At 36.8% G+C, this 14,724-nt stretch overlaps 1 protein-coding gene across 2 annotated transcripts in view; it reads right to left on the bottom strand.

Moving 5' to 3' along the window:
- LOC139317245 (cystathionine beta-synthase-like protein) overlaps positions 1 to 14,724 on the bottom strand; it is a 37,624-nt gene that overhangs the window by 12,029 nt on the left and 10,871 nt on the right. For both annotated transcript variants that reach the window (XM_070944261.1, XM_070944262.1), the window contains 9 exons: positions 13,628 to 13,838; positions 13,355 to 13,461; positions 7,837 to 7,971; positions 6,923 to 7,002; positions 6,503 to 6,637; positions 5,637 to 5,706; positions 2,134 to 2,225; positions 1,158 to 1,283; positions 132 to 216 (listed from right to left, as the gene is read on the bottom strand). In XM_070944261.1, the coding sequence (XP_070800362.1) occupies positions 132 to 216; positions 1,158 to 1,283; positions 2,134 to 2,225; positions 5,637 to 5,706; positions 6,503 to 6,637; positions 6,923 to 7,002; positions 7,837 to 7,971; positions 13,355 to 13,461; positions 13,628 to 13,838 (1,041 nt within the window). The remainder of the gene's footprint in view (positions 1 to 131; positions 217 to 1,157; positions 1,284 to 2,133; positions 2,226 to 5,636; positions 5,707 to 6,502; positions 6,638 to 6,922; positions 7,003 to 7,836; positions 7,972 to 13,354; positions 13,462 to 13,627; positions 13,839 to 14,724) is intronic.

Below are 14,724 nucleotides of genomic sequence, written 5' to 3'. Positions count from 1 at the left end.
ATCCAAATTCACTGTTTGCATTTTTCATAAAAACTGTCTGGTATGGAAGTAAAATGCAGCAACTGATATCAAGAGTAAAAAGGTGGCCACAATCCTATTATTGTCTTGACTACAAATTATACTATGCTTACCACATAGCAGTCCTTCTTCTCTGATTAGCATGCGTGAGAAGGCAAAAGATTCCTCATCGTTACACTTATACCATTTGTCTACCACCTAGAAGGAAGAAAAGGCACAAAAACATTATTCTAGACCTGTTATTTCATACAAGTCTTCCATTGGTACTAGAACTTAGAATCATAGGGCTGAAAGGGACCTCGGAGGTCTTCTAGTCCAACCCCCTACTCAGGGGCAGGAGATCTTATACCATCCTGGTCAAGTGGTTGCCCAGTCTATTTTTGAGAACCTCCAGTGATGAAGCACCCACAACCCTAGGAGGCAAGCTAGGGATGACCAGAATGTATTAGATATGTCAGAAAATGTATGGAAAGGAGGAATGGATTTGGCAGTGGATTTTTAGGTCCACTGATACAAATTTCAGGAAAAAACATTCTCTAGATCCAATAATACAATTAAATTAGAGTACATTTAAAATACAGTAGTCCAGGGTTTTTCCCCTATGTTGAAAGAGCACCTCATGAATCCTTAAATATTCTCATTTAAGTACTTTGCAAAACCTTTCTGAATCTTCCATTTTTTCTGTGCTATTCACTTCCAGGAAGTCTAGCCAATCTACACAAGCTATATAAAGCAAGCAGAGTGCTCTTAAGACAGAGCACCTAACTCATGTTTTACTATGAATAAGTCCAGTTATAAATATTGGAAAATCCCTGTAATAATAATTTATCTTCCAAAATTCAGAAATTGACAAAAGTAGGAACAGATCTGTTAAAACTCAGGAATCAAAATAAAACTTGAATATCACAAAGATTAAAGGCTAAGTCTGAATCAGAGAAATAAGAAGGAAAAAAGATTAGTCCTGCACTTAAGAATGAAAGGGATTTCAATGAGGGTCACACTAAAGCAGTGTTTCTCAACTGTGACAATTTTAAGAGGTGTGGAATTCTGGAAATTGAAGTCCATACATCTTAAAGTTGCCATGGTTGAAAGCAATGAAGGATATATATATATATATATATATATAAAACCTTCCTTACCGATCTGTCCAGAACTGTGGGTATGAAATCGTATCCGATACCTTCCACTTCATAAGTTGTCTTGTCAGTTACGTTTAATTTTTCCGGCTCCGCTAGGATAGATCCTTCAGGATCAACACTTACAATCTGCAGAGCAATTTGTTATTTAAACAGTATTTTGATGTTAAATATACAGATATTAAAAAAACAATTAAATAAAATAACAGAAATGACTAAATCAAAATTACTGCATAACTGGTGCCTCTGCAGGCAATTGGGAAATGTCTAAGCTGAATAATAGAACTTTTGGTACTTCAACTTAAAATTTAAGTATTGTGCAATTATTCCATTTTTCAGTCTGGAACCATAAATAAATAAAAATCAATTGCCCTTATTAATTTGATATTTGCATAATTCCATGATCCAGAACAATTTTTAAATAATTGTCCTAAGAACAATAATTTAAATAAAAGTTCATATTGGATAAGTGCTATGCCAGCAGCTAATGTTAAGACAAAGGAAAGAAATTACAAAAAAACATACGTAAGATACACCATGAATGTCTGTTCACTCATTTAATATGATTGCAAAGCTACTAGGTTCTGCCATGTGGTAACATGTCATAGTATTTCTTTTGGTGCTTGAAGAAGAAGTGTAATCATTATAGGAATGGACTGAGCATACATGCAGTCCAAATTCTCTGCAGACACATTCTCATGGCTAAATGTAGCAAATGAACTGAAGAGCAATCAGGTTTATAAAATGTAGTTATCTCAATAAACGTGATTTCAATCATGCAGGATAAAACATTTTATTTGTCTCTTGTACAGTTTGCATGGAGAAGGAAATACCCTTTTTGAATCACCTGCCATTTGCAGAGTTTGTAAGAGTGCCTATAAGGTAATCTACAAGGGCATGTGTACATGAGTTTACACACACAGAGACACCCCTATCAGTAACTTAAGCAGTGAACCCGATGTTCTTCTTTGGGACTTACTGTGCATCTAGGGCACTTTTCCTTGATTTTTCGGGCAATACCAGTGATGGTGCCTCCTGTGCCAGCTCCAGCCACAATCATGTCTACTTGACCTATTGAAGAGGCAGAAATAAATATTTTACCAATATTAAAAAGCTGTATCTTGATGAGCTATAACAAACGTTTATTATGCTCTTATTTAAGTCAAGATGGTTTTTCATTAGTGACTCTGAAAAAGAGGAAACAGTAATGGATGTCTCATGTTCCTATTATGTATTCTGAAAGCTATCACTGGAAGAGAAGTAACTGCATATTTGTCACTTTACTACAATCCATGCTTCATCAGCCTATCAATGTTGATGAGCATTTCATATTTTAGATATTTTATGTATAAGAATATTCTGACCTACTTCTTTTTCCGCTCATACTTTACTCAATATGTCTTATATAAATTGTGGCAATTACAGGTAGTCCTCAACTTACGACCACAATAGAGCCCGAAATTTATTGTTAAGTGAGAAATTTGTTAAATGAGTTTGTTCCATTTTACAACTTTTCTCACTACATTTGTTAAGTGAATCACTGCAATTCTTAAATTTGTAACACAGTTGCTAAGTGAATCTGATTTCCCCATTTTTGCTTGTCAGAAGATCGCAAAAGGGGATCACATGAATCCGGGATGCTGCAACTGTCATAAATATGTGTCAGAATGTAAATCACATAACCAAAGCGATGCTGCAACGATCCTAAGTGTGAAAAATGGTCATAAGTCACTTTTTAAAGTACCATTGTAACTTTGATCAGTCACTAAATGAACTGTTGTAAGTTGAAGACTACCTGTATATTAACATTGATTGATAAAGCAATCAGTTCTTATTGTATCACATTTTATAATCAGCTTGTAAATGCAAGAATGAACATTTCACTCACTCAAAACTCTACCCTCTCCTTACATGATTTCTGCCTTTTCTCTCCTCCTGTCCAGCTACAGCTTGGGGATGTATAATATTCCTTTCTATCTCATGAAATAATGATCCACAAAAGCTTATGCAATAATATATTAGGTTATCTTTAAGGTGCCAAAAGAATCTTCACTTTTAGGCTCCTACGATTCAAACTTAGCCTTTAATCTTTGTGATATTCAAGTTTTATTTTGATTCCTGAGCTTTAACAGATCTGTTCCTACTTTTGTCAATTTCTGAATTTTGGAAGATAAATTATTATTACAGGGATTTTCCAATATTTATAACCGGACTTATTCATAGTAAAACATGAGTTAGGTGCTCTGTCTTAAGAGCACTCTGCTTGCTTTATATAGCTTGTGTAGATTGGCTAGACTTCCTGGAAGTGAATAGCACAGAAAAAATGGAAGATTCAGAAAGGTTTTGCAAAGTACTTAAATGAGAATATTTAAGGATTCATGAGGTGCTCTTTCGACATAGGGGAAAAACCCTGGACTATTGTATTTTAATTGTACTCTAATTAAACTCTTAGGCTGCAACTAGAAAGTTCCTGTAGTTGCTAACGTAAGATGCAAAGATCCATCTTCTAATTTTTGGTCAATTTTTTTGCAAAAGAAGCCTGTATTTATCTCATTTCCCTGACACAACTAAATTTATTTTGGATTTGTTCCAAGATACTTGAATTCCTGTCCTCTTATCAATTTCATCTATTAAACATCTCCATGCACCTTATTTAATTTAAATTGCAACATGAAGTTTAAAACAATTTCCCAATACTTCAGCTAATAAAACTAAGATAAGTATTCTAGAAGTGGGTTCACTTAAAAAATCTAAGGTAAAAATTGCTTTACATTAGAGGTGGGCACACTTTAAAACTTATTTGGAAGAAGTGCTTTGGATCTTGCATGAAGGCAGCAATTTCTGCTGGTCATGAAAGGAGCCCAATATTTTTCAAGTTTGGTGACACAAAGAAACAGATGATGTTGCTTAAAGAATTCATTCAATAACACTAAGACAAGTTTTAAAACAGCAACACCTTCCTTCGGGTTCACACGGAAACTTGAAAAAGGCCCCTGGGCCTGTGAAAGGTTCAAAGTGCTTCTTCTGACTTATTTTCAAAGCATGTCTTACACAGAAGCAAAAAAAGGACTTATTATGTAAGAGCTCCCTCTACTGGTTTCCAGTTAGTAACGGAATTAACATAGTCTCCATTTGGTGATCACAAGTAGAGACACAGGAAATTTGCTTGCAAATCTAGGCATTGGCCGGGAATTTTTTTTTTATTACTGTTTATTATTGTTGACTTGTGAATAGTCACTAACCAAGATAGTTACTAAATGAGTAGCAGCTGTAACTGGATTCTTTTTTTCCAAAATACATTGAGCCTCCACTTCCTCCACACCCCAAAGTCATGTTTCAAAATATGCATGGGCTTCCCCAACCATGTCCTCACACTATTTTTAGTAATGTTTAAAGGCTGATGTATATTCTAAATTGGCCACTGCATATGGGAAACTCAGGCTCCTGTTTCATACAACATACCAAGCTATAATATCATTTGTATGGGGTTTAGTATCTCATTTAAACCAAATCCAAATTCTTGTTTAGCTATAACGCTTCTACAGCACTCTTTGGTATTCTGCCATCTCTTCAGTCTGGATCATGAAATAGGGGTATCAGATACATCTTCTGTATATATGATTAGCATGTACACTTGTTGCAACTATCTCATTAAGTAGGCTTCGACTGAACCTGCTGCACGCAAATACTATTCTAAGAATAAATGAGGCAAAAATGGAAAGATCTCCTGGCCCCAAAGCTGTAGCATGAATGGGGCATCTCCGCCCACAAAACCAATCCAGTTTATTGGCCATGCCAATATGGGAATCTTAGCCTTCCTCTTTGCCCCAAAGCAAGATCATAAACAAACGCTACCAGTTACAGAAAAATGTCCCCTGTATCATGGGAGTACTCAGGCTGAGGTTCAATGCACAGCTACACAGCTACTCAACTGAACATTGCCCAACAAGGTCAGGTGAGGTTTAAGAAAACCCTCTCTTCATGGTGAACTCATAACATTCAGCAGAAAAAGGAAGATGGTAAAAGTTTGATTTGTGGATTGTGTATGTGTGTGCAAGAAGCTGCTTTGATATAGATTTGCATTGACTTATACACAAATGAACATATATACACACAGTACAGGTAATTTGCAGTATAGGTTTTAGGCAACTATTTTGGGGTATTGTGATTGCGGAACATATTCTACCTTGAAAATCTATTATTCTTAAATCTGTTTTAAACTATCTACGAATTTCAATAATTGTTCAGATCTAAGCTTTTTGGAATTATTTTTACATCTTTGTTTTAAGAAGTGGAATGAATAAGTTGCGTGTGGAAGTAACTTGGCCACTGGATGAGTCCTACAAATTATCTGCAAAAGTAAGTTGTCTATTGGGCTGAATGCTCTCATGTTCTTATTAATCAATCTCTCCTAACATAGCTTCAGTTTCCTAAGTAGCTCCCATTTCCATGACAGAGGTGTTTGTAAAGCATAAAATGTACCTTCACACTGCTGAAGAATCTCCTCTGCTGTTGTGTCATAATGAGACAAGGGGTTGCTGGCATTGCGGTACTGTGTAAAAAAAAAAAGAGTGAGAGATAATGGAGAAAAATTTAAATGGCTTGAGTTGCTGTTTTATTTCCTTTGGCTTTTTTATATCCATGCTATTTTTATGTTTTGCTGTAGATTTATTATTTATATTAATCTTCTGGTGGAAAAATTGAAAACTAGTGCATCAGAAAACAGAAAATAAAGTAATGCGTTTAACATTAATGTACTAAATATCACGAAGAAAACCAACTCAAACATCAAGCACAAATTTCCTTCCTCCCTTCCTTCCTTCCTTTCCTTCCCTCCCTTCCCTTTCCTTATATGTAGAGTAATTGCATTATTATATTATATTGGAAAAAAGATTATATAGTCTGTTGATCCTTATGTGCCAAGAGTGTCTCCTTTTTAATAGCTAAAATCCTATAAAGCAGGTTCATCTGAGAGAAAGAGGTTGCACAAAAGTTCACCTGAAACCAGTTGAACAGGTGAATAGCAACCAGTTTCACCCTATTAATTTGTTATGATCTAAGCAGTGATTGGCCTACAGGGTCATGTGATTGGCCTACATGATCTGCAGGGAGAGACACAAAGCATCAGTGGATAATAGAAGATAGCATGTTTCCTATTTTTATTTTCTATCCATTGATACCAGTTTTCCCAAGTTGAGTAACTTACTACCTGTAAGGTAAGTGCCTTTTCCTCTCATTCTATTTCTTAATATACGAGTATTTTTTCCTGCTTTATATTGGCAGTGCATGAATAAATTAAAAGAATCTATTTTCCACAGTGAAGCCATTTTTCTTGTTCAATAAGTTACCTGATCCAGGATATGGGAGTTGGGGATTTCATTTTTCAATCTCCATGCCACTCCAACATGCGATTCTGGAGAATCAAATCTAGCAGTTGTTGGAGTCCTCACAATTTCAGCCCCAAGGGCACGTAGCACATCCACCTATTTAAGAACAACAATCAAAATTAGCCAAAATGTCTATGCCTGGGCATAGGCAATGCTTACGCAACTGGAATATTAAAGTGGTTGCAGGCTTGGAGCCAATTCAAAAGCAAATGTTGTTCCAGATCGGCTATTCTAGCTCCGTTAACAAAACTCATGCAGAACCTTATGAAATGTTAAGATGGCAAGTTGATTCTAGCTTTCTCACATACACCACTGCTGACTTAAGATGCCTCAGTAAACTAATGCAACCATGTGTTGTTCACTGTGATAAACAGCTCTGACCTTTTCCATGCTCATTTTCTCTGGCATTACAATAATACAACGGTATCCTTTCACTGCAGCTGCCAAGGCCAGTCCAATTCCTGCAACCAAGAAAAATGTCACTAAAAAAAGCCATACGTATACCAAGAATAAACTACCTAGCCTCCTCCAGCCTTCCCAGTCTCCCTGTTAATCCTTGGTGCTGATACTAATGGGATATGTGGTATAAAACGTCTGGAAAGATATCACTCTACCTGTTCCCAGTTACGCATTGGTAGCAGGCTCTCCCTGTTTGAGTTAAATATGGTATTTTAGGGAGAAAGACGTATAAAATGATATAAAATGATATAAAACTATATAAAATGACCATCCTAACAAGATATGATAACGCTGCCAAAGAGCCTGTATTCCAGGGTTTATGTTTTATGTCCTACCATTATGAACCAGCTAGATCCCATAATGATAAAGAGAGAAAGAGATGTCTGAGCTGTAAGGCAGACTTTTCATATATCTCTATCTATGCATATGTTTTTCTCTTGACCTACCTACATGGCTGAATGGGATTATAGTCCCAAACTGTGTATGCACTTTAACATTCCCTCATCTCTTCGCAAACAGATTATTTGATTTGCTCAGATAGGAAATGTATACTGTTTAAAAACCGGCAAGCAAAACTATTATTCTCCTCCCGAGTATTTGTAAAACTTGGTCCAATGGTGTTTAGTATTCAGTTCTGTTAGAACTTAGACTTGCATTATTCATTTTTAATTAATGCCTGCTCACTTTAGTATCCAGTCATTTCCTTACAGTTTAGAAAACTGTTATTAGTCTTATTTTCTTACAAGGCCACAGGTATGAGAAGAGTGACCCTATTCAGCAAAGGGCATCCCATTCCAGTCACTTCTTGATACCACAGTTCCAATCGATTTATTTACCTGTATTTCCTGAAGTTGGTTCAATAATGGTATCCCCTGGCTTCAGAATCCCATCCCTTTCAGCATCTTCCACCATTCGTAAACTGATTCTGTCTTTCACACTTCCTCCAGCATTGAAAAACTCGCATTTGGCCACTGAATATCACAATTAAAGTAGCATGTTTCAGATGAATCAAGAAAAAGATGCCCACCAACCTTCTGCACAGGATTTGGCAAATGCAATTTCATCTATCCATATTCTAAGAAAAGGCATATCTGAACATGTGTATCGATATCTACATACACATAGATATCTATAGGTATCATATTTATAGATACGATAAGATAGCATATCTTAATTGAATATTGAACTAAACAAATAAGTCTCTGATGAATTAATTCTGAAGCTGGATTTGGATTAGCCCAATATTCTGTACCTTCCATAAGCAACCACATAGTCGGATTATTCTCTTCTATAAGCTCAGATCCCAAACCAGACATATACAGAACTTTTTTTATTCTGAAAAACGGAGAACAGAGTAACAAAGCTGGAAGGGACCTTGGAGGCCTTCTAGTCCAACCCCCTGCTCAGGCAGGAAACCCATTTCAGACAATGATTGTCCAATTTTTTCTTAAAAACTTCCAGTGTGGGAGCATTCACAACTTCTGGAGGCAAGTTGTTCCACTGATTAATTGTTCTGTCAGGAAATTTCTCCTTAGTTCTAGGTTGCTTCTCTCCTTGATTAGTTTCCATCCATTGTTTCTTGTCCTGCCTTCTGGTGTTTTGGAAAATAAGCAGTGCTGTGGAGTCGGAGTCGGAGTCGGAGTCGAGGAGTCGGAGTCGGAGGAAATTTTGGGTACCTGGAGTCGGAGTCGGAGTCGGCAAACAATGCACCGACTCCGACTCCGACTCCTACTAAATTTAGATTGGAATTTTAAAAAAAGCAAGTTTAAATGTCCCAATTCACAAAAAGTTATAATTAATGACTTCTCTACTGTAAGAATAAAGACCAATGCATGCAGTGCCTCACGTAACCGCAAAATGAACACGTTAAGTGACCGTGAAGAAGCATGCTTTTCATGTGCTTCACTATAAGGCACGCAACGCACAATTAGGAGTGGCAATACTTATACTTTCCATAGTGTTGTGTTCTGCTGTTACAGGGAACGCAGCGCCCATGGGTAACCTAGCCTCTCACTGATAAGGGATTAAGTAAATATGTTTTTTGCAGGACTAGAGACACTTGCATAAGTGAAGGGAATGGAGGGTCAATAGTTCAAGACTGAAGCTGTAAACCATTGGAAAAACTGCTGTCATTCAGCTAAGGCTATAAAAACTTGTAACTCTGATTGTTAGCTTAAACTTTAAACATGACTAAACACTGTTTAAATTTATGAACCGGCCAAATACTCTGTTCAAAGAAAATACATTGTATGTTTGTATGTGTGTTTCTAATTATTGTTATTTATTCATATTTGTTCTCTTTTATTCTTTAAAGTTTAACAATTCATTCTTTATCTTAATATCTTTATATTTGTTTGGGGTTGGCTTTCTTCCCTTTCATCTTTTTTATTGTACAGCAATCTTTCTCCTCAAACCTACCACCTCTCTCTTTTCTTTCCTTCTTACTTTCTCTTCCTCACCCTCTTCTTCTCCTCCCTACTTCCTCTTCCTTTCTCCTTCTCCTCCTCTCTTCCTCCCTCTCTTACCCTCACTCCTACTCTAATTTCCCTTCCCTTCCTTCATCCCTCTCTATTGCTGTATCCTTTTATGTATATGGACTACTCAGAGGGCTGAAAAAGTTATTTCTGACTGGTCCTCTCCCTTTTGACCAGTCCTCGAACTTACGACTGTCCTCACATTTTACGTTTTTGCCCTATCTTGTCATCATGGTGAAGAGAAGCAGTTGTGAAATGAGTGACATGGTTGTTAAAAATGCTGCACGGGCATAAATGTGAGGATGGTCATAAGTGTGAGGACCAGTCAAAAGTGCGAGGACCTGTCAGAAATGACTTTTTTCAGCCCTCTATACACATAGCCATGGCCACCCGGTCACATGACCAGCTAGCCACACCCACCCAGTCACATAACCTCCAAGCCATGCCCACAAAATAAGCCACGCCCACAGAACCGGTAGTAAAAAAATTTAGAACCCACCCCTGGTTGGGGGTCACCACAACATGAGGAACTGTATTAAAGGGTCGCGGCATTAGGAAGGTTGAGAACCACTGGCTTAGAAGAACTTGGTGGAACAGCTTCTTGGATTCAACTGTAAGTGTTTATATTGTATAGGACAAATCATGTCTAGGTTTAGTGCTGGGATATATAGCTTATTTGTTTGTATAAAGCCATGTACGTACAACTTACAAGACTGTGTATGTTGATATTAAAAATCTAATTATATGCCAGTTAGTATAACATATTTTATATTTTAGGGAAAGAGGCATCCTAAACAATGGCAAAAAGACTGCTAACAACAAACACAACAAAGTCTACTGTTTATGAGCACTTTGCATTATCAAGTGATGGAAAACATTACGTGTGCCAATGTATTAGAAAAGATGATGATGGTGAAAAACAATGTGATGCAAAAATTAGCAGTTTCAGTGGGCCTGATAAAAATGTACCTACAAGAGCATCAAATTTGAAAAGACACTTACAGCGTTTTCATCCCAAAGTGTTAGAAGCCGTGAATGAGAAAGATAGCAATGAAAACATTGCATCTACTTCTGTGACAAAAAACGTTCAGAAATCTACTGGAGAACAATCACAAATAAGAAAATTCTTTATATCTGACAAAGTTACCATAAGGATGACACCAGAAAAATTCAAACACCACATTATTGAAATGGTAGTAAAGAATAGTGTACCACTATCCTTCTTTTCACAGACAGCCTTTTTAGGCCTAAATGGAGAAATGGCAAAAAAACTTGGTGTTTCTCTGGAAAGAGAAAGTATAAGGAAACTTATAATTGAGGAGGCCAAATGTAAAAAGGAAGAACTACAGAAAGTTATGAAAGGACGTTTTGTCTTCCTTAAAATGGATGCATGCACACGTCACAGAGTCAATTATTTCGCTATTAATGTTAGATTTGTGGATGAAAATAACAAAACAATAACACGGACCCTCGGAGTAAAGGACACTCAGGCACATCACACCAGTGATTACCTTCAGAAGTTAGTGGAGGGTGTTCTAGAAGATTTTGAAATTAAAAAGGAACAGATTTTATGTGTTGTGACAGATAACGCTTCTAACATGTTGAGCACAATTGAGAAGATGAAGGCAGATGAAGAAGGTATCAAACAGATATTAGACTTAGAGGAAGACAGCTCTGCAAGTATTAGAGAAAGTTTAGAAACTGAAGAGAATGCTGACATTTTTTTAGACAACTTTGTTGAAGAAGCATTGAAGCTTGCTACTATTCATCATATGCGATGTGCTGTTCATACACTGCAACTTGCCATAAGAGATGGATTAAAAGATCGCCATGCAGCTACATTAATTGGCAAATTACGGCAAGTAACTGTTGCAGCCAGGGCCCCAAAAACAGATGCAATTTTGAAAAGACGTGCAGGAAAAGGAGCCATTTTGGATCAAACAACTCGCTGGGGAAGCACTTATTTAATGGTGAAGCGTTTGCTTGAACTTAAAGACTTCATAGAAGAAATGGACAATGAAAATCTTGCATTAACTGCAAGCCAGTGGACACAAACAAAAGAGCTGGAGAACCTTCTTTCTCACCCCTTCACTGTCACCAAGAGGTTGCAATGTGATGATCTAACCCCGGGTAAATTCCTCTTGGAATGGAAGAGCCTGTTATATCGCCTGAACAAAAATGGAGGGTTAATAGCTGAGGGCATTGCATCTTCAATGATGAAAAGAGAGAGTCTTTTGCTGGAAAATGAAATCTTGTTAGCGGCTATTTATGTCGACCCAATGAGCCGACTTTTATTGAACAGTAAACAGATTGCTACTGGGAAAAAGGCCCTCTATGATGTAGCAGTTCGCATGAAGGGATTACGACCTGAAATACCTCCACAGGAGGATGGAGTTCTTTTAAGCAATAGTGGTAACTCAGAATCATCTTCTTCAAACGAAGAATTAGACTTTGATTCCTTCTTAGACAAAATGGAAGTTGCTAAAGGAAAGCGACGTCGCATAAGCGTTACAGAACCAGTAAATGTCCAAATAAAAAAATTCCAACAGGAGTTTTATAAAGCACTAAAAGAAGTTGAAAAGTATGATCGCTCATCAAAACTTACTGTTGAAGAAGCCATCCTTGTTTATCCAGAGATCGTTAGTGATGTGGCCAGAATAGTTACTGCAATGCCACCCACCCAAGTCAGTGTCGAAAGATTATTTTCAGCCCTAAAAATAATAAAGTCTGACTTAAGAGCCTCTATGAAAGAGGATCTGGCAGAGGCAATTCTCTTCCTTAGAACTCTACATTGAATTGATTTGCATTTGCTAAGCCTATAACTACATTTCAAGATTAATATAAACCATTTCTAGGTTTTACAGATTTTGTTTTTGGTTCATATAGATAAGCTTTGTTTTTGTTCTAAAACAACCAAATAATGTGGTTTGTATTTTTGAACTGGTAAAGTTCCTGTTCCTGATGTTTATGCCTGCTGCTACTATCCAGCAACTTGATTAATTAAATTAATAAAAAAAAATTAATAAAACTTTGTTGTTTTCATTGTGTTTGTCTTTTGCTTAAACTGTTCAATACAGTAGACTGTTGGCTTCCCAGCCAGTAGTCCTGTGGTAATGACATGTATGTTGCCTTTCTTTCCTTCAAGGAATGTATAAAATACATTCGCATATTAATACAGAGGAGTCGGAGTCGGGGAGTCGGAGTCGGAGTCGGAGTCGGAAGTACAAAAAACTGAGGAGTCGGAGTCGGAGTCGGAGTCGGAACATTTATCTCCCGACTCCACAGCTCTGAAAATAAGTTGCCTCCCTCTTCTTTCTGGCAGTCCCTCAAATATTGGAACACTGCTATCATGTCTCCCCTAGTCCTTCTTTTCATTAAACTAGACATGCCCAATTCCAGCAACCGTTCTTTATATGTTTTAGTCTTCAGTCCCCTAATCACCTTTGCTGCTCTTCTCTGCACTCTTTTTTGAGTCTCAACGTCTTTTTTACATTTTGGTGACCAAAACTGGATGTAGTATTCCAAATGTGGTCTTTACCAAGGCATTATTACTCTTTCTTCTTTCCCAAGAAGTTTTCCTTCTATCAAACACGCTCCTCATGCAACGTCTTATACAATTTAGAGTTTTAAGCCTCACTAGCAATACACAGACTGGAGAAGCAGCTGATTGTAGGTCAGTTTCCAACTGCTGCACTTAAAGCATGGTAGTATCACAAACAGCCTCATCATTCAAAAATAACAGAAAGTCACAAAGTCTACTATATTCCTGACTGATTTGGTCCTTTGAAATTAAGGGTCCCCTTATCGATAATACTGATGGTGAGAATGCACGTGTTTATGTTTACAATTCCAAGTAACCATCACTATAACAAATACTCACAGAGTTCACATTTGAGGCCACAGAGCTTTCCAATCTTGTTGATACGCACCATGGGAGTATCGCCAATGTTTTTCAGGATATCCGGCATAATTTTAGGAGTCTTTTTTCTACACCAGAAAGAAAAAGAGATACAATATTATTAGGAAACAATCCTAAAGTTCATTATCCCCAACTAACATTAGAATGGATCAAACCGAATGGCCAGCTTACAATAAAAGCCACCTTCCAAACAGGTCTTTTCTCCATCCGTCTATTGACCAAATGACCACTTACAATGTAGCATGGTGATGGGGAGATTCAGAGGGAGATTTTCCAAGCTCCCAGGTACACTTGCTGACGGCATCAGGCCGGATCCACTTCCTCTCCTTTTCTGTTGAATTACAAGATTCCTTCTCCAAAATTCCATTGGGTATGTAGTCAACCGAAACATGAGTGCAAGTCACTGTATCCATTTCAGTTTCGGCAGGGATTGATGGCATTGTACCTGCACCAGAGGGGAAACAAGAGATTAATTGTATTACGATACAGGACTAACTATCATTATGACTAAAACACATAAACATGGACAATCCCAAATTTAATTAAAAAAACATGGCAACAAATTATAATTTTGTTTTGCCTGTTACTATCCAATGGTTTGGCCTTTGGAAGGTTCAATAAAATAACTAGTCCAAACTATTTTGAATCAGGCAGATTATATCCATGTACTACTACAAAATAAGGTGTTTAAAAATAGCTTTGCTACTGTCTCATTATTTCCAAGATGCTGAGCTATGTGGATAATGTTTCAGGCAATTCTATATCAGACAAATTTAAGAAAGCAATATTCCTCAGACTGCTGCACTCTGAACCTGCTTGATTTCACATTCCATAATCCTGTAACCAGTGGGATACAACTTGTTTCAGAATCCATGTAGGTTCCAGCAAGGATATAGATTTTGGGTTATTGTGATAACATCTGGGAGGGAAAGATATAAAATTGTTGGTGTTTGAGATATGAGAAAAATTTAACACATAAGATTTACAGGCACACATACATACAAACATATCTATTTCTCACAGTATATTTCATTTGACAACAAATAGAAGGAGCTGACATGTCAGAACTGTGGTACACCATGTGTGCACTTTTTAAAATAGTAATTTTATTAAAAATTACAATTAAAAAGATACAAATACAAACTAAAAATAGAATGTGGAAAAAAGAAAAAATAGAAAGAAAAAATAAGAACATAGTGTGTGTGTATGTGTGTGAATAAATGACCTTCTCCTTCATCAAAGTATAAACAATTTTAATAACTTCTCTTAAAATACAACTAATGATCTTTTTTCCCCATATCCCAACTATTATCTACAAGTAGTTCTTGACT

This window comes from Pituophis catenifer, unplaced genomic scaffold, assembly GCF_029215685.1.
Source record: "Pituophis catenifer annectens isolate HBS135680 unplaced genomic scaffold, rPitCat1.0.hap2 SCAF_4, whole genome shotgun sequence".
Lineage (NCBI taxonomy): Eukaryota > Metazoa > Chordata > Lepidosauria > Squamata > Colubridae > Pituophis > Pituophis catenifer.
The sequence above is the reverse complement of the archived record's forward strand: the minus strand, read 5'-3'. Positions and strand labels throughout refer to the sequence as shown.